At 51.8% G+C, this 24,923-nt stretch overlaps 5 protein-coding genes across 5 annotated transcripts; 1 reads left to right on the plus strand and 4 right to left on the minus strand.

Moving 5' to 3' along the window:
* Nucleotides 1–3,381: 3,381 nt before the first annotated feature.
* Nucleotides 3,382–8,014, plus strand: EsH8_VII_000600 (uncharacterized protein; the record flags this gene model as incomplete). The annotated part of the gene is made up of 3 exons (XM_083270733.1): nt 3,382–5,384; nt 5,436–5,595; nt 5,654–8,014. The coding sequence occupies 3 exons, from the start codon at nt 3,382–3,384 to the stop codon at nt 8,012–8,014; spliced, it is 4,524 nt and encodes a 1,507-aa protein (XP_083128290.1).
* A 1,543-nt stretch (nt 8,015–9,557) lies between these two features.
* Nucleotides 9,558–10,335, minus strand: EsH8_VII_000601 (phosphoribosylglycinamide formyltransferase; the record flags this gene model as incomplete). The annotated part of the gene is made up of 3 exons (XM_083270734.1): nt 9,558–9,814; nt 9,863–10,108; nt 10,161–10,335. 3 exons carry the CDS (start codon nt 10,333–10,335, stop codon nt 9,558–9,560), a joined length of 678 nt encoding a protein of 225 aa, XP_083128291.1.
* A 2,102-nt stretch (nt 10,336–12,437) lies between these two features.
* EsH8_VII_000602 (HET domain-containing protein) lies at nt 12,438–14,624 on the minus strand (the record flags this gene model as incomplete). The annotated part of the gene is made up of 2 exons (XM_083270735.1): nt 12,438–14,146; nt 14,237–14,624. 2 exons carry the CDS (start codon nt 14,622–14,624, stop codon nt 12,438–12,440), a joined length of 2,097 nt encoding a protein of 698 aa, XP_083128292.1.
* A 2,373-nt stretch (nt 14,625–16,997) lies between these two features.
* Nucleotides 16,998–18,664, minus strand: EsH8_VII_000603 (CDP-alcohol phosphatidyltransferase-domain-containing protein; the record flags this gene model as incomplete). The annotated part of the gene is made up of 4 exons (XM_083270736.1): nt 16,998–18,041; nt 18,120–18,245; nt 18,354–18,463; nt 18,643–18,664. The coding sequence occupies 4 exons, from the start codon at nt 18,662–18,664 to the stop codon at nt 16,998–17,000; spliced, it is 1,302 nt and encodes a 433-aa protein (XP_083128293.1).
* Nucleotides 18,665–21,237: 2,573 nt separating this feature from the next.
* On the minus strand, nt 21,238–21,966 carry EsH8_VII_000604 (uncharacterized protein; the record flags this gene model as incomplete). Its single annotated transcript, XM_083270737.1, has 3 exons — nt 21,238–21,630; nt 21,703–21,791; nt 21,861–21,966. The coding sequence occupies 3 exons, from the start codon at nt 21,964–21,966 to the stop codon at nt 21,238–21,240; spliced, it is 588 nt and encodes a 195-aa protein (XP_083128294.1).
* Between the last annotated feature and the right edge of the window lie 2,957 nt (nt 21,967–24,923).

Raw genomic sequence — 24,923 nt, forward strand, 5'->3', positions numbered from 1 at the left:
TGACGAGAAAGCAAAAAAGAAAAAAAAAGAAAAAAAAGGTACTAGGATGTGTTAAATAATCAAAGCATATGGAAGTTCAAGTTTGGTTGTATGTTGCGATATCATTATCACACGCTTTCTTCGAGATGCGAGAGCTAGTGTATCCATGCGGTAAGCTTAAAACCACTTTAAATACTAGGTCTGAACAGGTCTTCCGCCTTGTTCAACGCTGTGAGATGAAGATAACAGTTTAAGATCAACTTAGAGTACTCATAATTGACCAAAAACGCATATAAATGGCAAGTCTTAATAGTTATTAGACATGATTCAAAATATATGTTGGAATCACAGGTTACCCGTACGGGTGGTTATCGAACGTAATCAAAGGATCAAACTGGTACTGTATTCTTCTGTATATCTTGTGTGTAGAAGAGTAGGTAGGTTGGCAGCAGCAGCAGTAGTGAAGATATCACTATTGGCAGCCCGGAGGTTGGATCTCCGGGTTCCGCTGCCGTGGCCGGCTGCTGGTGCTGGCCAGCTCCTTGTATTCTGGCTGAGTAATCCAACAATATAATAGAAACAGACAAGAAGATAAAATAGAACAGCTCCTTTTCCATATGGTGGAGGAAACTTGTATAGTCTTCTCAAGCAGCTCAAAACAAACTCTCGATCAAACAGGCAGCTACAAATCGGGTTGAACAAGATGTATCAATTACGTGCCATAAACGCTGTTTATAGTGTGACAAACAGAACTGTATTCACAATATTAGTGTCCCTTTGACACATGAATCATAGCACACCCAGCTCATATTTATAGAGTAAATCTCATAATCTTCAACCTGTTGGATATGTCCACTGATCTTACATCTTTCACATGTAAAATTTTGCAATTATCCCATCGCGTACAGGTCATATTGAACATTCTGCCCAAACAATAAAGTCGCGAGACACATCTTGATGAAAACCACATGCATCGAGAGTGTCTTCGTTTCAAAGGTTTGAAGACTTCGTCAAAAGATGCATGGTCACAGTGACAGCGGTCAAGTTCTCGGTCTAGTTTAGAGTCGCAGTTGTACTCCTGCCGTTCTACAGTGCGTATTCACTACCCTTCAGACCCAAAATGATATAAAACAGCATTCATTGGTCATCAATTACTTACGTCTTCCTGTGTGACACTGAGCTGTCAGCGGTATCTTCCTGTCAATGAAGATATGAATTTCCGCCATTAACTCTGTTCCACCGATTTGGGAATCCGGAGGTTCTACCCCTGAGCCGAAAACCCATGGGTGTTCTTATTTATGTTGATGTTATGAGGCAGCGAGGGTTGCCGTAGTTGGGAATGTAGTCAGAAAGAATCTCTTTGAAGTGTTGCATTCGCAGTGGGCCAGAGTCACAAGCCATTTGAGGCTGAGGAATGGACATAAACCGTATCCCCGACCAATCCCACGGGACATTGTTTGTACGACTTGGCATTGCATGCCGCGTCGGACACCGTTCGGTCAAGAAGATTAGCGATGATGCTTCCGCTTCCGCGATGATACGCCGTCATACCCCCCGTAGTTAACGCTTTCAGGGTTTATTCGGGTGCAAGGAAGTGTCCGACAGGCCTGCGACCTGCAATGGAGCCCGGCAGTCCCATCTGAATTCGAATAGTGTCATCGGAGGCAGCCATTGGCATGCCATCCTCACAGGCGAACATGCCGAGGCGGCAGGTTCTAGAAACACAGGGTGTGAAGAGAGAACCAATCGAAAAGGTTCCAGCTTCATTGGCATCCACTGCAGCCCTGAAATCATCAGGACCCCCCTGACCCCCTTCACGTTGGTAGGTTTTGAGAATGATTTGCTGACGTGGCAGATGAGGACAATCCAGTGTCTCGTAACTAAACCCTGTCCGCTCCGATAGGCTGTGTCAGTGATAAGCTCATCGTGGAGCTGACATATTTGCAGAGACTGCCGTGGAGCCAAAGCGGATGGTCAAACCCAGCAACGGCCATGAGTGGTTGCTTCATATCTGTTCTGGCGGGACAACCCCTGGCATTGATGTCGAAATGTGGTGGTTGTCCCAAAAAAGAAGAGTCGGAGACTCCACAAATGCATCGTTCGTAGCGGTACGGATTACAAATAGAGCTAGGTTCTAGCAGCGGTCTTGCAGACGGACCCCGAAGAGTCATCGGACCGGAGCTACCAGTTGCGATTAGGCACAAGGCCGGCTTGGCGGTCCTGATGACTGATGACAAGACCTTTTGAGATGCAAGTAGTGATTATAAAATTGGCGCGGCAGTTGCCATGAACTCGCTTTCGGGTTTGCTAGTGATGATAAACAATCTTTTCTTTTGTTGCTGTAGACTAGATTGTGTAAGTGTGGACAAATATAGACAGGGTAGAAGGGTAAGAGCCATAAATTTCTCAAGCCTTTGGACAAAAAGTTTGTTGCATCTGTACGTTGAGCAGGTAAATTATGATCATGCAGTTTACCGTGTGTGGCCGTAGTAAATGCCTGTATCGAATGTGAAACTTGGTCCCTGCAACTGCTTGACAGAGACTAGGGGTTGGTGGTTACTAACTGAGAAGCTGGGGAAATAAGGTGCGGCACGCGGTCAGCACGTCCAAGAAAATAAACATCAAACGAACCGTTGGCGTTTTTAAGCTGGACATAAGTTGGCCTTTGAGGTTGGGGACTTAGGACTTCAGGGAAAAAAATACGGGGTCGACGGTGTCCGCTCGGAGCACATCAACTTTCCGAAAGCCCGCATACTGGGTCCGCCCCACACCTCCGACTCCTGGACAACGTTGCGGGCCTTACGTGATGATCGTCGCCAAGGTAGCCGCCGCTATCGACCCACAGTCATCACTTACACGCGGGCTGCAGACGGGGTAGTATGCAAGAATTTTGATACCTAGGCCAGGTTTGACCAGTATGGCTCTACGTCAATTTGCGGAATCTGGCATATTTGGCGTACGGAAGACCCGGGGTCTTGGATCGCGTTTGACTGCTCGGATCCTAAGATGGACCCCTTGTGTGCTATGGGCCGTGGACATACGGGAAGTGAGACACTCCGTAGAGCTCTTGATAAATCTAGACCTAGCCTTGTTTACATGAGATGATCCAAACTCTTAAGATTACCTATTCCGCTTGCCTCTCCCCTTCAAATACCTCGCAAGGGTTTCGCTATTCTTCATTCACTTGCCAGCCAAAGTTTATCAACTTGACGGTTGTTTCTGGCAAGCTGAGTGATTACCTGGTTGATGCTGATCGGTAAGCATCGGGACACACCATGCGATGAAGAAGAATCATAGCTAACAAGATTGTCATCATCTTCAGGATAGCAAGATATACTTGCAGCCGCTCCATCAGCCAGCCGCTCCCATAAAACCATACACCTTAATTCGACAGGCGACAACATGTCTCTACCATTTAACTCGGACGCGACGTCTCGCGTGACTGGCACCGGCCGATCACCTGCCGGCAGCCAAAAGACATTTGTTGACCACGACTCGATATCCGCCCAGAATGCGGAAGCAATCCCGCCTATGAAGCCAGTGGATGAAAAGTCTCAGTTTGGGCAAGACGGATATGCGTCTGCATCGATGACGGACGAAGATGGCAACGACACAGAGTTGGACCGCCGCCAGTCTATTGTGCAGGAACTTGCCCGAGAGTACACACGGCACTCTGCTGTCAACATTGACGGAAATAACATGGCCCTTTTCGGCGGCGATGATCCCGAATCACCCCTCAACCCTCACGGGAAAAAATTCAACGCTCGCACTTGGGCGAAGACCCTTGCCAACGTGACCAAAGAGCAGGGTTCTGGATATCGAACGGCAGGATTTGCCTTCCAGGATTTGAACGTTTTCGGATATGGGCAAGAGACGGACTACCAGAAGGATGTCGGGAATGTGTGGCTTGAATTGCCGGGTCTCACTCGCAAGCTCACTTCGAAGACCGGAGGTCAACGCCGAATTGATATTCTACGGGACTTCAATGGTGTGGTTGAGGCAGGAGAGATGCTCGTCGTTCTGGGACCACCTGGATCTGGCTGCTCAACATTCCTCAAGACCATCGCTGGAGAGATGAACGGCATCTACACCGACGAGCGCGCTTACTTCAACTACCAGGGTATATCGGCAAAGGAACTGCACAAGCACCATGCTGGCGATGCCATTTACACAGCCGAAGTTGATGTTCACTACCCGCAGCTTTCTGTGGGAGACACCCTTACGTTTGCTTCCCGAGCACGCTGCCCCAGAAACATTCCACCCGGAGTTACGGCTAACCAATACTGCGATCATCTCCGCGATGTTGTCATGGCCATGTATGGTATCAGCCACACAGTTAATACCCGTGTTGGTAATGAATACGTTCGTGGTGTGTCCGGAGGAGAGCGTAAGCGAGTGACCATCGCCGAGGCGACATTGTCCAACGCTCCTTTGCAGTGCTGGGATAACTCCACCAGAGGTCTCGACTCAGCTAACGCTGTTGAGTTCTGCAAGACTCTTCGACTTCAGTCGGAACTCTTCGGCCAGACCTGCGCCGTCTCGATTTATCAAGCACCTCAGAGCGCTTATGACCTGTTCGACAAGGCGCTTGTTCTCTACGAAGGGCGACAAATCTTTTTTGGCCGGACAACGGAGGCCAGGCAGTACTTCATCAACCTCGGTTTTGAATGCCCCGCACGTCAGACCGACCCCGACTTCCTTACGTCTATGACGGCACCTACGGAGCGTGTAGTACGTCCTGGATGGGAAAACCGCGTCCCCCGGACGCCTGACGAGTTCGCCACATGCTGGAAAGCTAGTCGCGAGTGCCAGGCTCTGAAAGAGCAGATTGAGCAGTACAAAGCCGAGCATCCCTTGGATGGTCCGGATGCCGAAGCATTCAGAAACCAGAAGCAATCGGTCCAGGCGAAGAACCAGCGTCTCAAATCTCCTTTCATTCTCTCGTATGGCCAACAAGTCAAACTGTGCCTCTGGCGTGGCTTCAAGCTCCTCAAAGGCGACCCTAGTCTGACAGTATTTTCCCTCGTCGCCAATTCTTGCACAGCTCTCATCATGTCATCCTTGTTTTATAACCTCCCGGAAACAACATCTTCCTTCTACAGTCGGTCTGCGGTTCTTTTCGTCGCCATCCTCGCAAACGCTTTCTCCAGCGCCCTCGAAATTCTCACACAGTACGCTCAGCGACCCATCGTTGAGAAGCAAAGACGATATGCTTTCTATCACGCCTCGGCCGAATCCTTCTCCTCTGTCCTGGTGGACATGCCATACAAGATCGGGAACACCATCTGCTACGACTTGATATTATATTTCATGACAAATTTGAACAGAGACCCAGGCAGCTTTTTCTTCTTTTTGCTTACGACCTTCCTGATGGTTCTTTCCATGTCGGGATTGTTTAGATCAATGTAAGTGGTTTAACATCTTGCTGCCAAGGATGCCAACTAAACAGCGAACAGCGCCTCGTTATCACGTACTATGTCGCAGGCCATGGTCCCCGCATCGGTTTTGATTCTCGCCCTTGTCATCTTTACTGGATTTGTCATTCCCGTCGACTACATGCTTGGTTGGTGCAGGTGGATCAACTACCTAGACCCTGTAGCGTACGGATTTGAGTCGGTAAGTTGAAACGCATGTACGATACCTAGTCGACGAGACCTAACCTTTATACCCGCAGCTTATGATCAACGAATTCCACAACCGTGAATTTGATTGCGGTGCATTCGTTCCCAGCCCTATGGTAGAAGGTTACGAAAACATCAGCTTAGCTAACAGAGCCTGCTCTACTGTTGGCGCTGTGCCTGGTCGACCCACCGTCAATGGCGACGCATACATCAACTCCCAGTACAAGTATTTCCACTCTCACAAGTGGAGAAACATTGGTATCCTCATCGCCTTCACCATCGGCCTACACATGGTATACTTCATTGCTACCGAGTACATCTCGGCCAAGAAGTCCAAGGGAGAGGTCCTCGTCTTCCGTCGTGGCTTCACTGCTCCTCCCAAAGGCAAGGAAGACCCTGAAGCTTCTATGTCTGGACCTTCTACAATTGTCGAGAAGGGTGGCAAGGCTTCTTCTGGAAACGAAGGTGCCATCCAAGGCTCCACCAGTGTCTTCCACTGGGGCAACGTATGCTACGATGTCAAGATTAAGAGCGAAACTAGAAGGATTCTCGACCACGTGGACGGATGGGTGAAACCCGGCACACTTACAGCGCTCATGGGTGTTTCTGGTGCCGGAAAGACAACCTTGCTCGACTGCCTCGCTGATCGTGTCTCAATGGGAGTGATTACTGGAGAAATGTTAGTCGATGGCAAGATCCGCGACGAATCCTTCCAGAGAAAGACTGGCTACGTTCAGCAACAGGATCTTCACCTCGAGACGAGTACCGTTCGTGAGGCATTGGAGTTCAGTGCTTTGCTACGCCAACCTGCCACCACGCCAAAGTCTGAAAAGCTCGCATACGTTGACGAAGTTATCAAGCTCTTGGACATGCAAGACTACGCCGACGCTGTTGTGGGCGTGCTTGGTGAGGGTTTGAACGTCGAGCAGCGGAAACGACTTACAATCGGCGTCGAGCTGGCTGCCAAGCCGCCCTTGCTCCTCTTCGTCGATGAGCCTACGTCCGGCTTGGATTCGCAGACATCATGGGCAATCCTGGACCTGCTTGAAAAGCTCTCCAAGGCCGGTCAGTCGATTTTGTGTACCATCCATCAGCCGTCTGCCATGCTGTTTCAGCGCTTCGACCGTTTGCTGTTCCTGGCCAAAGGTGGCAGAACAGTGTACTTTGGCGATATTGGCGAAAACTCTCACACCCTCACGTCATATTTCGAGAACAACGGTGCTCCCAAATGCCCTCCTGGCGCGAACCCTGCTGAGTGGATGCTTACTGCCATCGGCGCGGCGCCCGGCTCGACCACAGAAGTCGATTGGCACCAGGCATGGAAATCAAGCCCCGAGTACCAGTCCGTTCAGGAAGAGCTCCAACGTCTTAAGTCCACTGCAGTCAGCGGAATGGTTTCAGATGACGACGTCAAGCTGGCACACCGCGAGTTTGCCGCTCCTCTGTGGGATCAGTTTTTGATCGTCACTCAGCGTGTGTTCCAGCAGTACTGGCGCACGCCGTCTTACATCTACTCCAAGTTCATTCTTTGCTGCTCCGTCGCCCTCTTCATTGGCCTCGTATTTCTCAACGCGCCTCTCAGCATCCAGGGGTTGCAGAATCAGATGTTCGCCATGTTCAACGTCCTTACCATCTTTGGTCAACTCGTCCAACAGCAGATGCCGCATTTCGTCACGCAACGCTCCCTATACGAAGTTCGCGAACGCCCCTCCAAGACCTACAGCTGGAAGATTTTTATGCTCTCGCAAGTCGTCACCGAAATCCCTTGGAACACTCTCATGTCTGTATTCATGTTCATCTGCGTCTACTATCCTGTCGGCTTTTACGAGAACGGTGACCCAAGCCAGAAGAGCGAGCGCGCTGGCCTGATGTGGCTTCTTTTCTGGCAGTTCCTCATCTTTACCTGCACGTTCGCTCACGCCTGCATTGCCATCACCGACACGGCTGAAATGGGTGGCAACCTCGCAAACGTCATGTTTATGATGTGCCTTCTGTTCTGCGGTGTTTTGGCTAGCCCCGACGCTATGCCTGGATTTTGGGTTTTCATGTACAGATTGTCACCGTTCACGTACTTGATATCTGCTCTAATGTCGACGGGTCTGGCGAACTCCTTCGTGACGTGCTCTTCCAACGAGTACATTCACTTCAACCCGCCAGACAACCAAACCTGCGAGACATATATGAGTGGATACATGGACGCCATGGGAGGATATCTCCAGGACCCTTCTGCCACGACGGATTGCAGTTTCTGTTCCCTTGCCGACACCAACGTCTTTCTCAAGGGCATCAGCTCCAACTTTGACAACAGATGGCGCGACTTCGGCATCGGAATGGTGTACATTGTCGTCAACATCGTTGCCTCCTTGGGCCTTTACTGGCTTGTTCGCATGCCCAAGGGGAAGAAGAAGGCGTAAGGGAAGGCACTGCGAAGGAGCTGAAGTCTCCCCAACAATTCAACAGTGCAAGCTGTTCCAGAGCAAATTTCTTTCACAAACCAGAATCCTCTCAAAAAATCAACAGTACTGTTGCATGGGGATATAATCAGAACCATAGGGTTTTCTTTTTGGTTGTTTTTGGGTCAAGGTTTAGAAATAACTAGAGTTTTCACATAAATATTTGTATTGTCAATCAATATAGTTAGATGACTAGGAAGCATGATGCCAGCATAATGTGAAATTTACTTAGACGAATGTGAGCACGGCACTTCAAGCAGTGCAGTAAGATGCAACAAAAATCTTTCCTCTGATTCTCCCGTTAAAAAGCTAACACTGAACAAGATACCAGATAGTAATTTCTAGAATGTTGAGCAGACTAGTTTCTTTACTTCAACTTTTATGCCTGCATTGCATCATTAGCAGACACTATGATATGCCTTTATATTTAGCGATCTAAATGCCGCCAGGTATTTATAACAAAATTATTAATTCTCGAAGTTCATCGGCCGACGGTTTAAGCGGTAACCGGCAACAAGAGTTTCGGTCTTAAGCAAAAAAAGAAACAGGGCTTGATTAGTCTCTTCAAAACATTCCCTACGCACCGCATGATCAGGCACTGTCAATGTAACTACCATTTGGTGCACTTTAGCACCCATTCTTACACTTTTGGGCTTGATTTCGCGCATTCAAGCCTTGGCGACGTACTGATAAATCATCACATCATAAAACGCCTAATATTGATCCCACAGAAGACATCAGCTGTGTAGCTGCTGTATCCAGCTGGCTACCGTGGCTTTCCATGCTGAAGATGAAGTCATGCTATTGTTAAACACTGGAAATGGGTGGCGGGTAAGCTTTCTGTACCCGACCGATTTGAGTGGGTGGGAGTACTATCGGCAATAATGTATTTTATTGTTCTACAACTGATACGCCACAGGGCCCATGCTGGGCTCTAAATGGAAGGCATGGTTTGCCAAGGGGAAACCGCCCACGGGGGCGGTGGAAACTTCCCAAAAGCTGAAATGGGTCTCTAGATGTAATTCCACGTACAGTCCTGAGTATTGCGCAGTCAAGTTTACGGTACATCCGCAACTTTGGACCCCATCTTGGAACCATCTCCATAAAGGAGGCTGTTTTTTTCGCAAAGAAAACAATGGGAGAGAAGAAAAAAAGGAAAAAGGGCCAAAAGGCCAAAGGTAGAAGGCCAAAACGCTTAGCATATACACTCCGGAGAGAAGTCATGTTCTCGACCCCTTCAATGCATCTATACTGCTCGCGTGCCCCCTTTCCTTTACATTGACTCGAAAAATGTAGTTTCTTCGACCAATCTATAAGTTTGGCGACTTGTATATCAACCTGACTTGGCTGACAGCCGAAGGGACTTGTTTCTTGCTACAGCCTGATGGGCACGCATGCAAAATCGCACTTTACTCAGGCGGGTCCGCGGCTTTCCATGTCAGTGCTAAGGAGTGTAAAACTCGACTTAAGGCACTGGCAACTGCACGAGGCCATAGACAAGTCTTCAGTTGGCACTCCCCGCTTGGATCTCCCCAACAACCTTTGCCGTGGCTTTCACGATCAATTCATGCTCGTGGGAATGGATCCTCTGCTCCAGCTCGGGCAGATCCTCTCCCTTCCACTCAATCTCTTGGACCATAATCGGATCACCCCTGTCCACTTTCAGGACAACGTAGTGAACCATGATTCCAGTGCGTGTTAGTCGTCCAGCTTTGAACTCGTCGAAAGCTCGCTCAATCGCGCAAGCTCCATCGAATTCGCCTATCCAAGCTGTAAGCATTTGGTTTGCTCTGGTCCTATAGAACTTACCAGGCAGTGCTGGGTGCAAGTTGATCACTTTGATTCCAGCTTTTTCTAAAGGCTCCAAGAAGGCTCCCGAGAAGACGTGCATCCATCCGGCAAGAACGACCAACGCTGGCCTCTCCTTCTCGGCGAGCACTTTCTCAGCCAATGCAGCGTCATACTTCTGACGCGCCTCGGCCACTTTCTTTTCGTCTTTCTCTCCCTTGGGCAAGAATCCGTTGCTTATAACGTTGAAGTATTCCCAGGGAATATCTACCCAGAGTCAGGAGCTTTTAGGCAAAATTCATGAAAGAGAATTCCATACTTGCCTGGTCCGCCCGTGTTGTCGCGTACGCCTTTCCGCGGTTCACGATGAGACGGATGATCTGGCTGTTAGGGATGCTTCCTGTAGCAACGGCATCAATGAGTGCCTGGAAGTTGGAGCCATTGCCAGAGGCCATAACGAGGATGCGGCATGGCGACTGCTTTTGGTCCGCCATGATGAAATAAGGAAAGGAGGATGAAAATGAAGAGATAAAATAAACAAGGAGTGTAGAGAACTGCCTGCAAACAGGTTTGATTTGCACAACGGGAAATATGAGTTTTTTTTACATGCAGATGTGATATCCCCGCCCTTCAGTGTTGTTGAAGTGGAACAGCGTTCTTCCGTTACCGCTTCCCTTTTTTTAGTGTACACACAGCTGCCGAAAGCAAGGGCTGTGGATGGGCAGGTGTGGGGTAGACTGGGGGCAAAAGCTTGGAGCCATTCACGGTGGCTCCACCCTTTTCCGCTCACCCCAGATCCCGCGACCGTAGGGCGGCGGGTGATCTGTGGCCCTGAACCACAAAACGAAAGGGTCAATGTAAAAGGCCGGAAGTAGCAAGACTGAGACGTTAAACCGGTCCAGATAGTTTAAAGAGACAGAAGAGGGAATTGACGAGTGAGATCTTGCAAGTGCGGGTGACCATTTATGGATTTGTGAGCTCAAGCTAGCCAGGTTCTTACACTATGTACCATTTGTGTCTTTGAACGACCTTCATGATAAAGAGCCAGCCAAGAGCATGAATCCTGAAGTGGAATAGTAGGGATGGATGGATGCAAAACACCACAACACACCCAGCGACTACCACGCACCCTAGGTTCCGCCTACCATAGAGTGACTTCCCGTCCGCAGAGCAACAGAAGTGTCAATTGTCTGTTAGAGATAGGCCTGATCAGGCCTATCCTGAACAGACAATCGCACTTTCTGGGCTGTACGGGGAGGGTCGAGAGTTTGCCTTGTTGCTCAGTGGTCACCTCCGCTACAGTCGCACGCGCGCACAAGTGAATTCATAGAAGATCTCCAGATTACGCAAAGAAAGGAGTATTAGTGTGATGGTGTCCGCCGATGTCTGATCAGGCTCAATCTGCTCTGATCAGGTCTAAATACCTGCTGATGACTAAGGAAAAAGACAGGATGGTGATGCAGTCAGGGGTAAAGTGGCCCTGCTGTCTACATGTCTGCATGGGCCGCGTGGGTTGAACCCCGCCCCATTCCAATCCGAATCAGTTCATATCACGGTGAATGATGCCATTTAGTATAATTATCATCAGGTCGAGCACCAAGGTAGATTGGAATGCAAGGTGGGACATATCCCAGACGGAGGAGCATCAAGTCCTGGCTGGTTATTGATGTTGGCTAATTCCTTACACATATTGACCGTCGCGTTGTTGTTCTGTGATGACAATGACAAGACACCAACTATCTCTGTACTGTAACCCCAGCCTGGGCCTTGCACACGGATCCTTTGGCAGATCTTCCGCGGACCTTCGGACAGTAAAACGCAATTGCCCATAATTAGGCTTAACGCATACTATACAACAGATTCAGCCATATGAGGCTCACCAGTTTGTCCATTGATCACTTTCATCCGTAAGAAGTACATGCAAGGAAATTTAGGGAATAGTTTAGTCCGTCGCCAGCATTAGAGAGCAGGTCAAACCCACCTGAAGACATCGCAGCATTAATCAAAATGATGGTTTTAGTGGTGAAGACGGGAAAAATAGCACAGAGGAAAATGCGGAGTAAAAGCGGATGTTAATAGGCCCTTTTGGCCTTGCCATAAGGAGGTGAGTCCGCACCCAGTGAGATACTGTTAATGAAGCCCCGGAGTCTACCTTACATGCGACAAGCCTCATAGGATGCTTACGTTTTAGCATATAAGGGTTTTGCTAGTCTGTATTATCCTGTAGATGAGTCTAACTCAGGTGAATGCCGCTATGTTGTGGCCTTGCGATGCTGAAACTGTGAGTGTGATCATCTCGCAAACCAACGCAATACTTATATGCCTTTTGCAACCACGAGAGACTTTAAGCTCCCACGCGCATCGCTGCAGCAAAAAGCATATTACCGACGGACGCAACGCACCAAATAAATCAACATTCAACCTCCTTAGCCTGACATAAAATACAAATTCAGACAGTAGAAATAGGCGCCATTTACCTTCTAGAAGCTGTCCTGGCGTTAAACAATACTACTACTGCTACTACTACTACTGGGTGCGCAAATATTCTGGAAAGACATGCGATGATTACATGATGCTTGATAGTTTGTCTTCCTGGTCAAGCAATATCTATCGTTCTATGCACTGCCCCGAGTAGCCTTTCGATGGCGAGGTTCTCGAACCTCAGCAACCCGACCCGCTCAAATTCTTCAACTTGGCCACCGTCGAATCTCCCCGTCCGCTGGACGACAAGGCCGACTGTGTCCGAGACGTACTCACTCTCGCGCACAGAGCCGATGAAGAGGCATGCTAGGAGCTTATTTGCGTCGAAGGCGGCCGGCAGGTGGTCCCAGGTTACGGACTCGACAAAGGAGGAAGTCGTGTACATGGCGGCGCTGCCTTTGTGAGAGTCCCTCAGGCCCCATTGGGCCAGGGGCATTTCGCAGAACGTCCCACTGATTCTGAGTATGTGTCCGGCGTGGACGTTGTCGGCCTTTGCGGGGTCTCGCCTGATGTCCTCCACCACCATGCTTTCGTGCCACGTCCCGTCGAGGCCATCGAAAGTCACGCCTAAGTCGACCGATGGCCACGCCCAGGACGGAAAGACACGATCATTGCATGCTTCCCTTGTCTTGGTAGGCGAGAGGGCCGCCCAGGAAAGACTGCGCCCAAACGTCTCGCGCCAGTGCCCTGCCACGTTGCTAGCTCCCGTCATCCGGCTCAGCTTCTCCGTGACGGACGACAAGGCCACCAGCCTGTCCGAGTAGTTTGTAAATGCGCAAGCGCTGTATCTCTCGATCAGTCCCATCCACGAAGGGCCCAATATTAGCTCAACGTCCGAGGCTGACAGTCCTTCAGCAGTGTCATGGTGGTCTCGAACCAGATTTCTCAGCCCAGCGCCGAGCAGGTCCCATTGGCCGACGACGTTTCTCCACGACTGTGTGTGCAACAAGGCATGCGTCTTGGGCCTCGGGACAAATCCCAGGTTCTTGCTCGGGCTATGCTCGCCGGCGCGGAGCTCATTGCACTCCCAAAAGAGCGCATCCCGGGCAAAATACAGCATCCGGCGCGACAGGGCGCGCTCCTGGACGCACCAGCCCCTCGAGAGCAAGTGGGACTCTTCCATTGCTGCTTCGATAGGCGGACCGCGCAGCCCGACGAGCTGGATCTGGGCCGGCTTGCCGAGGAAGACATCATCGAAATCGATAGTCACATCCCGAGTGGGACCAAACCGCAGCGCCGGGCGGTCGGCAAGCATCCCATCGGCGCAATCCTGAGAGTTGCTGGCTGCTAGAGTGCATGTGGCATTTTCGTAGTACTGACCCATCCTCGTCGCTTCGACTGGCCAGTCTGACGTGGCGTCGCCGCTGTACCTTGCCTGGACAATGCACAGGGCGTCGACCCAAAGGTACCGGACACCGAGTTTGCGGGTGACGACGACGGCGTCCTGTATCGTCTGCGGAAGTCTAGCCCAGGGGATCTCGGAGAGGTGCTGAGCCAGGTTGGAACTTGTGGTTTTGAAATTCTTGCCGGATGTGCCCCAGCAGTAGCTCAACGTCACGTACTCGCCCCGCCGGGTTTCTCCTTCCACCAAGTGTATAAATGGCACGCGTTCCTCAAGATCATGCACTTGGTTTTGTCTCCGTGGCGGATGCACGTCAATTACATGCGTAGGCAAAGGAGGGGAGCAATCGTCCAGTGCAGCTGCACTCTGACGTGCTGCGGAAACAGGAAGTCGACAGGATACGTGGCCATCTTTGCAGGTCCGCAACCACCAATGGACTGTCTTAATAACAGAATCGAATTGGGCTTCGTCCTTGAAGTTTGCTTGGAAATACAAGGCGTTAGCAAGAACAGCCTCATCGTTACTCAGTTTCCGCAGCGACAAATCCTACTAGAAGACAAGTGAATACCCACGTATTATTTCTCCCGCAGCCGTGAGATCATTCGGCGTCACTAGGCTTGCCTCGCACCAACCCCTATGGGTCAGAACGACTTGAAACTTGAGCGTACTGAGTGAGTAGTCCGCGTCCGACAGTTGCCAGCAAACCTGCACTGGATAGATGCAGCCCTCGAGATCCTGGAGGTTAGCCAGGCTGTAAACAATCTCCTGCCGAATGATGCGGCACAGGTTGCAGCTCGCGGCCGAGGCATCGAGATGCGCAAAGCTGGGGAAAAGTTCGATCCAGTCGCCGTAACCGGGCGGCTGGGCCTTGGCAACTGAGTGGGCTTCCACAATGGCGCGACGGCATGTGCCGCAGTCGTCACCGCTGATGATGGGCAGGTTGCTCTGTGGTATGGCCATGATGCTGAAGATATTCTGTACCTTACAGACCGTTAATTGTTACTATGAGAGCTGCAGCTCCGCCTTGCTTCTGCGGGCTTATGTAAACTAACTAACGGAGCACACCTGCAGCCCGTCAGAAGACCCTTATCAAGCGCCCCTCCTACCTCAACAACCGTGTCTGGACCGTTTACAAGGGTAAACATGAAGCTAGTATGGGTTTTTATTGTCTGCAGCAATCGGGCGGTTTGACTGAGAGGCGTCCTAAGCCTCGGGGCTATCGGAGGGACACGAGGAATCAGCCTTGAGTGCAAATGGATGCTGGTGCTGTATACCTTCGGGCTATAATGGACTAGCTTCATAAAAAAAAGTTGAATCCAAGTTATAGTGAACTCTTGCGTTGGTTACATGTTAGATCTCGCAAATAGATGGATTTGGATATTACTTACAGTGCCTCGACTGTCATTGCTTCCTATGTCTTCAGACGTATCACGAAACGGAATTCAGTTGATAACTCCAACCTTCGCCTACATTTGGATCCATCTAAGCAGAGACAGTCTAGTGTTGGAATTCCCTTGACTCGGGTCTAGACGAGGCGAAATAAGCAATGAATTGAATGAGAGGCCAGGATACTTGAATCTGTTGATTATCGGACACTGCTGGTGTTAGTCTCTATTGTGTAAAATTGGACTTTTGTATTACTCTTGTAAACAGATGCATTGCAGTTTCCTAACATAGTCCATGTTCTGATTGAGCCCTCCTGACCGACCAGTAATAATTCTGAATATCATGCTTGTTTGGTTGTGCCGTGCCGTTGAAGCGCTGTGTCAATCACAACGAGAAAATATGTTCGAGAAGAATAACGCTTACGCCTATTGGTAGACTCTGGCTTGGAACATACTTCTGATTGTGTTTGGTGAGACGTATTGAGCTAATTGTGCATATTAATCTGTTCAGTCAAGTGAGGACTGTAGAAGCTATTCCATCTCGTTAACCGAACACGGCTTCGATCCTTTAAAAGTGGGTTAGACTCTTGCTAGCGGTTAGACACGAATAACTTTAACGGTGACTATATGGTGCATTTTTGTATACACGTGTGTCACTACAAGGGTATCCGCTGTAGAGGAATTCTGGCCTGTCAATATTCTTGTTACCCAACAATTAGGATGATATCGGTGACTCCCTCTTAGTTAGGATTACCAGAACGCAGCTGGACAATTGGCGTAGATCGCAGAGTGCAGCCCCAAAATTAGGTATACGTTTAACTTTCTCTTGCAATATCCTAGATCTCTGTGTCGTCTTGGTATTAGCAAGTCTTGCAGGGCATGAAGTGATAATATATAGAAACAAGACATCGCCCCCCTTGAGAAGGAAATCTTAATAAGAGGTTATGATGGCTGGTTCCAAGGTGTTGTACACTCCTGAAAGGGGTTATACGACATCGACGTCGATCTCCTAATTGCCAACCACACCCCCAATACAATTCGGTAGTAGTTTGATAATGGCCATGACTAAACAGTTGCTACAACTCATATGGTTACAGTAATACCAGATTCTTGGACAGGAAAAGAAAAAAAAACCTTACGAAGGAAGGCACTGTTATAATTGGTAGTATTGTTTACCGCACTCCCTTGAACTCACCTATTTCTCCCCGCCTCCTTAAGCATTAAAAACATGCCCATGTACGGCCTAGTACTTCACGCTTCTATTGACAGCCGAAAGTCCGCCACCGACAGCAGAAAACTCATTTCATGATTTTGCAGGCATAAAGAAGGGGCGACGGGGACAACGAATGTATTTCAGTGACCAAATAACAATAAAGAGGATTTCTCCATGGTATTTAAATATACCAGCTCCCCTTTCAGTGCAGTTCGGTTGACCGGATTTATTGATCCTCGGCTTGTTACAATAAACATTACATTCCCAGAGGGCCTTTGCACTTGCCAACGGCAAGCCGCTAGCGACGTGGCGGGCAAAATAAGAGGGTGTATCTGAACATCAATATTATGCAAAAAGGACTGCTTCTGTCCTTGTAAGTAGCAAAGTACCTGTGAAACAGTAAAACAGTCCAGCCGTGCCAGTATCCACGGCTTGCTCACCCCAAAGCGCCAAAAATAAGTGCATGCCATGTTGAAAGTGGGATCAGCCTCCAGCAACGCCGACATCCATGCAAAAATAAGCGCAACCCTTTTCCGTCCCAGCCTAGCTGCAGCGAGGCATGCTGTTATCCATTCACCACATAAATCCTCGAGTTCTTAGACCTGCTGTGCTCAACTGGCACCCCCACTGGCGCACCCCTACTGGCGCACCTCCGCATCTAGTATTTCTTGTTATGTTGGAGAGCATCCAACCCAACCTATATGTTCCCAGGCCTTGGTTGGTACCGGAAGTTGATTAATCCTTCTTGGTTCCGTTCGCAATGCCATTGGTAAGGGGCGGTGCGTTGGCCGCAGCGAGGGCCCGCTGGTTCGCGAGCTGTTTCTCCTTGGGAATGGTAAGAGCGTTGATGCCGAGGAAGTTGCAGATGCTCGTGATAACCAGGTATGCCCAGCGGAAGTAGACGACACCAGAGAAGACCAAGTAGGCGTACAGGTAGTACAGCTCGGCCTGGGCGCTAATGGCGGGGAGGCCCAGGCGCGGCAGGTTGGCCAGAGCGGCACCGCCGACAAGAGGGACCAGCATCACGGTCCAGTAAGGGAAAGGCTGCTTCGTCAAGTGGGCGAGGATCATCTTCGTCGTCAAGCGGCCAAACACAAAAGACATGATGAGGCAGAAGAGCACAAGGTGGTTGTCGCTGCGGATGGCAGAGTAAGGCGAGTAGACCCAGGCGCCAATAGCGAGGGTATACACGGTCATGGGGGTCCACTCCAAGAAGACAGGAGCGACGGGCTCACCGCGCGCACGACGCGCCTTGATGACGTGGAGGACGCAGAAGGGGATGTGGGTTGCGAAGAGCGAGAAGACAATCATGGCAATCCAGATGTCACGGATCGAGTAGTCGCCCAGCAGGTAATGGAATCCATAGAGATGCTGCTCGGCCTTGTCGCCCATGATGTTGATGATGGGTTCGGTCCAGATGCCGGGGCCGTAAATGCCAGAGACAACCATGACGCTGCAAGCGATGAGGATACCCTCAGTCGGGCCGTTGATTCTGCCCAGGTACAGGGTGTGGGTGTGGTATGTCTCCCAGGTCGAGAAGAACATCGGCAAGCACGGCACGAGAGCAGTGAAAACACCGGACTTGGAGGTACCGAGGCCCATGGCGGCCGTCTCGAGGAGACTGGCCAAGGTACAGTTCAGGGAGTCGATGCCGTGGTCGAAGAGCTCGCCGAGGCCGCTCGAGGTTCCGGTGCGTCGCGCCTGCTTGCCGTCGAGGTTGTCCATGGTCTGGTACATGAACAGGCCCAGAGCGAAACTGTAGTATAGCCATGACGGGCCCTATTGACACGGGTATTAGCAGACCGTTTCCCAGCAGCGCTTGGTTCTCTTCTCTCCCGCAGCTTCGTTTTTACGTACCGGTCCGACCAAATCAGGCATAAAGATGACCAAAAGGCCAATGTTTGCGAGGATGCAGAAGAAGCCTAGCAACGTGACCATGTTCGGGGCAAGCCATAGCGGCAGGAGCTCAACGGCGGCATTCCACTGCGATGACGGGCGTTAGTAAAAGATGCCGCGGGGGATGCTGAGCTCTTAGCCGCTCGGACGGCGCGGGGCAGCGACTGGAGGGGGATCGTCGGAGGGGCTACGCACGTAAGGGCGGAGGATGTAGTTGGAGATGGGCGACTTGTCGACGGCCGAGTACTTGTAGGACTTGAGATGGATGAGGGCATCGTCCGAGATGCATTCGGCGGCTGCCGTCTCTGTTGAACGGGGAAAGCACCACGTTAGCCATCGTCCGTCGAAGAGGTCCACCATAGCTCCCAGGGAAGCTTTCCAGTCATCAATTGCTGGCAGCGCGCATTCAAGAGAAGTCGTGGTGGCAGCAAAGGTGACCATCCAGGTTCCGAAAGGAAGAATGGAAGAGGGGGTTCATGCTCACTTTCTGAAGTAATGCTTCCCATTGTGAGGAATTGCGTCAGAGACAAATCAGTCTGGAATGACGGCGGCGGCGGCGGGGGAGGAGGGGAAGGTGAAGTAGTTTAAGAAGGGCCAGAAGCACAAGAGCTGGATTCGGCTGTGGCCTTGGGGGGATCTAGGCCCTATTAAAAGAGGCGAAGGCAAAAGAGGGTGAAAGAGGCGCGTGGCTTCGACCGCAAGTACAACGGAGACGGCTTGGGATCGAAGTGCCTTACTGAGTTCGCATCATAGGCGGCCGAGCCGGTATTTTTTTTAGGGGTGAAAAAAAGGCCGGGGTCAGGCAGATGAAGTGGGTTTGCGGTTACGAGCAGCAGCAAATGGCAATCACCGCAGGCTCAAGCTTCTCCTTTGGGAACAAATCAGACGCACCTCAACTCTGTCCAGAAGCCTGGAGCGACCGGGGCCGGAAGAGGGAGGCTCAGTGCCGTAGGTACGCGGCCGTCGACGTGCATCAGCCCAGCCCACCGCCCCTCGGAGTAGGTACCTACCTACATAACGGATACTACCTATACTATGTACGTACCTACGAACCGCAAGCCGGGCAGGAGAAGAGAAGCTCGTGATTCCCGTTGTCTTCTCCCAGTCTGTCCTCCTGACCGCAATTGCATCTCTCGCTGCCACCACCGCCACCTCGTCGTGTAACATAGTACTTACATGTCCAGGCTGAACTGCATTGCAGCCCTCTCCGCATCACCATCAGATCACCGCCCTGTAAATGTCCAGGCAGGTCCCCTTTTGCAGATCCCCCTGCAGCAGATCACGAGGGCAGCCAAGTAGCCATCTCTTCCCATCGCGGACCACAGGCCCAGTGTACGGTAAAAAATACAAGAGAGAGATAGAGGAAGAAAGCTGATAGAGGGAGGGAGCATCCAATACGGCCGTGCGCGGTATAACTGCCCCCGCCCATGTCGGCGTTCAACAAAAAATCCTGGGAAGAAAAAAAAAAAAAGACCTATCAAAGCACGCCAGCTCCCAAACGTCCCAAGCTCCTCACCCGTTTGTCCATTCGCATCATAGAGCCCGCGCGGGAAGCATCGGCGCACCAATGACAAGATGTTCTTGCAAGGCCCCCCTCGCTTTTACCGCCTTTTTACCGCGCTTTCCGTCCATGCCATTGGGTTGGATCGGGGAGTCTCAGAGGCCCTAAGACCGCCTCGATGTCCGGCTTGCCTCAACTAGCAGGTTCTTTTCCAACGGGAACGACAGTCACCAACTCTATCCACTCTGCCTACCTTAGCCCCAAGGTATTACACGCATTGACAGGCAATTGACATGTGAGAGGCCAGCCCCCGTCCCGCCTGGAACTGTCGCACGAGGAGCCACGGCGCATGTCGGCAGGGTAGCATTGGGACCGATTGACCCAACGCACCGAACCCGCCTCCAGATAAACTTCTCTCCCCCACGGCCACAGACGGGCCGGTCTTGAGCCGAACCAGAGCCAAGTCATCTGGCCACCGGCCTTCCATACAATCACCCTACAACTGCTATCATTGTGAAAAGGTTAATCGGGGGAGGGTTTCCTGCAGGATGACATGTGAGGAACCCTTGTCTCGCCCCTCCTCGGCCGGGACAGCATCTGGCAACCTCAGCCCCAAGGGCCGTCATAATCGGGACCGGCCTTGCGGCATGCTGGCCCCCGTGACCCCCGCCCCGATATGTATGGCGGCATCGAACTTGCATGTGGCACGAGCATGGCTGCGGATCTGAAAGGACGCTTGGTTGACAACCACCCCCGCCTCTTTATCTTGTCTTTGTGACGGTCCTGATAATCCCGCACATTGTTCTCGAGACGCACCGAGTTTGTCAAACTCTGATTGGTGCCCACCGGCCGATTACCTTCTCACCCACCCCGTCCTCGCCCATGTCCGCCGCGCATACGTCAGTCGGTTCCTGTCCCGAGATCTCTGCCCACACCGCACCGATGCTGCTAACATACTAGCATGTCCTACGTCACGGGAGCGATCCGTCGGACGGGACGAACAGGGTAGGAGGGGAAGTGATGCCCTCTTGCCCAGCCGCCAGATAAAGTTGAAGCCGTCGCACTTCCCCACCTGGGACACATGAGACTAAATAAAGTTGGGACGATGGATGATGGACGATGATGAACGTGATTCCTTTGAACGAAGCCAACGTGCTCCTTCGCTTCAGATTCAATTTCTTTCTTTCTTTCTTCATACTCTTCATCTTGTTCTTCTCATTCTCCCCCTAGTCTTCCTTCTCCCTCCACCCACACTCAAAAGCCAACGCAAACGCTAATGACATTATTGACCCATCCTAGTCCTCGTTGTCGTGTTCTGCACGAAATATTATAAGACATTAATTTTTGTTTTTGATGCTGATCCGAGGCCCACCCATCCTTGATAACGAGTTTCGATTCCTCTCGCCTGTAAACGCCAAGCATGTGAAAGAAGAAAAAAAAGGGCTTTGTGCAAGAGGGTATTCAAAAGAGTGGATGAGAAAGAACACTCGACCCGTCGTCCTCCGATCTTCCTCTACAACTTTCTCTCTCCCGGCCAACACCGACCTCCCTCCGAGGAAGGTATATGTTGGTGCTCACTTAAAGCAGGAAAGCGACGCCGCCGAGCATGCTACCGACAAGGATGGCCATGCCGGTACCACGTCCCATCTCCAGAGCGGCGGCACCGCTGCCGGATCCCGAGCTGCTGGAGCTGCCGCTGTCACCGGCCATGCCGGTGAAGATGGCACCGCTCGTCTGGCTCGCCGTCGCCGTAGCGGTGCTGGTGGACGTCGTGTTTTGGCGTGTGGGGTTCTGGGCGCCGCAGGGGTGGTCCTCGCGGCAGGCGGACGCGCAGTTGTTGTTGGCCAGGCCGCAGTTCTTGACGCACTGGTTGCCGTATTCCTGGCAAGTGTGGTAGGGCAGCGTCAGAGAGTACTCGGTCATGTTGGGCTGCTGACCGTTGCCGCAGATGCAGCTGTAGGTAAGGGTCTCCTATTGTCGCGCATGCCATTAGCCACAAAAATCCCGCCACACGGTTCTCGGTCGGGGCAATATGCTACTTACAGGATCGCAGTCGTTCTCCTCGGTCGTTCTGGGCTCGACCTGTTGGCAGATGATGGGGCATGTGTACTTCTGGTCCTTGCACCAGGCCGCTGCAGCATCCCGTTAGCAAACCACGTCACAGAAGCTAGACACATGTCTCCGGGAGGGGTCAATCGTACTTCTGAGGGAGAGGGAGACGGAGGAGGGCTCGACGTAGTAGTCGGCGTGGGCGGTGGTGACGAAGGCCGCAGCCACGGCGAAGAAGGTGGTCTTGAACGAAGGCATTGTGCTGTTGTTTGCGGATTTGGTGACTCGGGTGTGTATCGAAGGTCGAGGATTCAAAGATCTGCTAGAGGCCAAAAAATACTATATAAAAAGTGTGTCGACTACAGCCTGTTTCCTGGTCAGCGAGGGACTTTGTGTATGTTTATGACAGCCTTTCGCCTCGCTGCATTCCAGAAGCGTCCCACGGCCTGGGCTCCACATGGCCTTGACAAACTGTTTGAGCAGCACATGGCTCGGGGAGACGAGAGATGAGAGAGGCGTTGGGGAATGGGGGCTCGACTCACGCACTAAGATGGGTCGGTGCTTGGAGGGGGGGATGTTGTTAACGGGTCCGTTGGAGAATGTATTAGTAGCCACAGAGACAGAAGATTTGACCGTATTGCGGAAAAAATGACAAAAACGGGATTGTCTTGTAAGAATGCCGAACGAGAGTGGCAGGATAATGTGTGCAGGCACAAGCTGAGCAGAACTGTGTAACGAGAGGCAAGACACACGGCGGAGGGATGGAAAGAGGGAGGAGAGGAGAAGAAAAGACTGGAATCGTCAGAGAAGCCGGCGGTTCATATCAAGCAGAGGCAGGCCTGGCGGCGTAGCGTGACGAGAGAACGAGGGCCGTGGAGAGGAGCCGGACCAGAGCAGCAGGCATCGGGAGCTTCCTCCTCCAACAAGGTACAGAATAAAGGAGGCCCGGGGGGGTCCCTGGACGACGCCACGGACTCGCGATACCCATGGGAGAGGGCGGGCAAAATTGGGTTTAGCTCGTCTCCACGCCAGCCACCCGGCGCATTTCCTGCTGGTGGCCAGGGCCAGGGTGCGTTGGGGTCTGTCCGCCACCTGCCAATCACCAGCTGCCTTTTTGGATGGGATGGAGCCCTCGTACCATGGATAGTCGATAGGAAGGAACCTGGACTCTTAGAGGAGTATGTGTGTGTGTGTGTGCGTGCTAATTATTATGTAGTGTAGAGTCACAACTCTGCTGCCATGCCATGCAGCATGTCGAGAGGGTCGAGAGGGGACGGCGCGACTGGGCATATCTCTCTCTGGGGGTTTCCCCCCTCTCTCTTCTTCACTTTCTCCTTTGCCGTGGTTGCCGCCATTGCCACTGACAGACCCGCTTGATAAGGGGTTTTCTAGAACCCCAGAGTGCCCATGCATCTCAACAACAGACAGGTCAGAAGTCGAGGATTGTCGAGCATAAGCAGTAGCCGCGGCAAGGTTGAGGAATGGCTTTCGGGGGTTGGACAGGGTGATAGTTTTTTTGGTGGAGTTTGAGGCTTAGGTGGAAGGGTTCAGCGGGACACTGGGCAAGGGGGAGTTGCACTAATTGGACGGGGGTTTCTCTTGTGCAGCACCCAGTCCGTCCTCCTGCACTCTGTCTGCAGCACTGATGGCACTAAGCGGGTGCTAGTGTTGCTTTTTGCCTGGTCCGCTAATGAGATCGGGTGTCCATTGTTGCCCGGAAATGAAATCTCCTCTCCACAAACTGCAACTGCCCACTCTAACAGCACTCTCACAGTCTAGGGGCTCTTTGCCTAAACCTACATTAGTTTATATCATGTACCCGCACGAGACGAGCGGTCTGACGAGCAACGCCGGCGTCTGGGCGAGCTCTCCCTCTGCAGCCTTGCCGAGGGCTCTAGGCTTTTGGCTCGTTGGTTAATTTGCAGGCCCTGGGCCGGGTCTGAGATGGGGAAGTGCTCGGCTTGACCGTCGACGGCCATCACCTGTTGATCCCGTCAATCCCTCCCCCCTTCCCGTCGTTGCCGATTCCAGCCTTGCTGCTGTGCTATCCGTCCATGCATCTGCCTCTGTCTCTGCCTCTGCCTCTACCTCTGCATCGGCATCGGCATTGCGTCCAGTCAGCACTGTCACCTCTGCATTCCTGTACTCGCCCGTACCCGGGGCTGCCTGGGCCTTCAAGACACACCTGACGACAACTCCGTGTCTGTCTGGCGGGCAACCCACTCCCGAAGGCTCGAGACCGCACCAGGCCAAGCGAAGCCGGTCGAATTCCCACTTGGCTGCGACTTTGCAGGTCGGATGACCGGCCCCATTGTTGATTACGAGGTTGCAGAAGAGACTGGAACTGTCTTGCTCTCCATAAAATGGACAGCGACTGAGACTTTGCGAAGCACAGGCCACCTTATTGTGCAGCAAACTTCTGCCGGGCTCCTCTTAGCACAACTTTACGAGGCCACCTCCTCGCCTCCGGCTGCAAGGTGCAAGGTGCAGGGTGCAACTGCTGCGAGACAGGAGTCGTACCCTTTTTTGTCCCAGGCGGAAGTCCTCCGACTGACCCAACCGCCGGCTTTTTTTGCCTTCCTGTCGCGAGTTCTCGATGCCGCCTGGCCAGTTTTGTGCGCGCACGAAAGCGGCAGCCAGTCGCGACGTCGCTCCGGGCGATCGCCACTCGTATTCTGCAGTCTGCTGCCTCACCAAGGCCTTTGTGCAGGACAGCCGACGCAGCTAGCCCTGCAAACTAGACCATCTCGGCAAAGTCGACTGTTTGGAAAACTGATACACGGCGCCAGGAAGGAGTGAATGGCGCCGACTCTGGATATCGAGGTGGTTGGCCCCGCCCGGATGTTGATGTTGCCTCCGACGCTCCCCCCTCCTCCGGGAGGGGAGGAGGATCCCAAGTCTGTTCTATTTACGAATCCCCCGACATCGTGGTGGCTGTGGGAGTGCATGCGTACTAGTAGGGGAGACGACGAATGGTCGTTGGTGCCAGATCGCCACGGGCGGCGCTAGTAGTGTGAGGTCGCTCACGACAAAGTTGCAGTTCGGGTGTTATCCCGATGGTGTGAACAACGCCGATATGCATGCTCGTGATGGAAACCTGGAAACAATTTTCTTTTTCTTCTTTAATTTTTTTTCTTGTGACCCGCTGCTGGATCTGGCATCTATCAAACTGACAATTGAACCAATATAGATAGACACAACGGTGAAAGCCATGT

This window comes from Colletotrichum jinshuiense, chromosome 7 (assembly GCF_051148585.1).
Source record: "Colletotrichum jinshuiense chromosome 7, complete sequence".
NCBI lineage: Eukaryota > Fungi > Ascomycota > Sordariomycetes > Glomerellales > Glomerellaceae > Colletotrichum > Colletotrichum jinshuiense.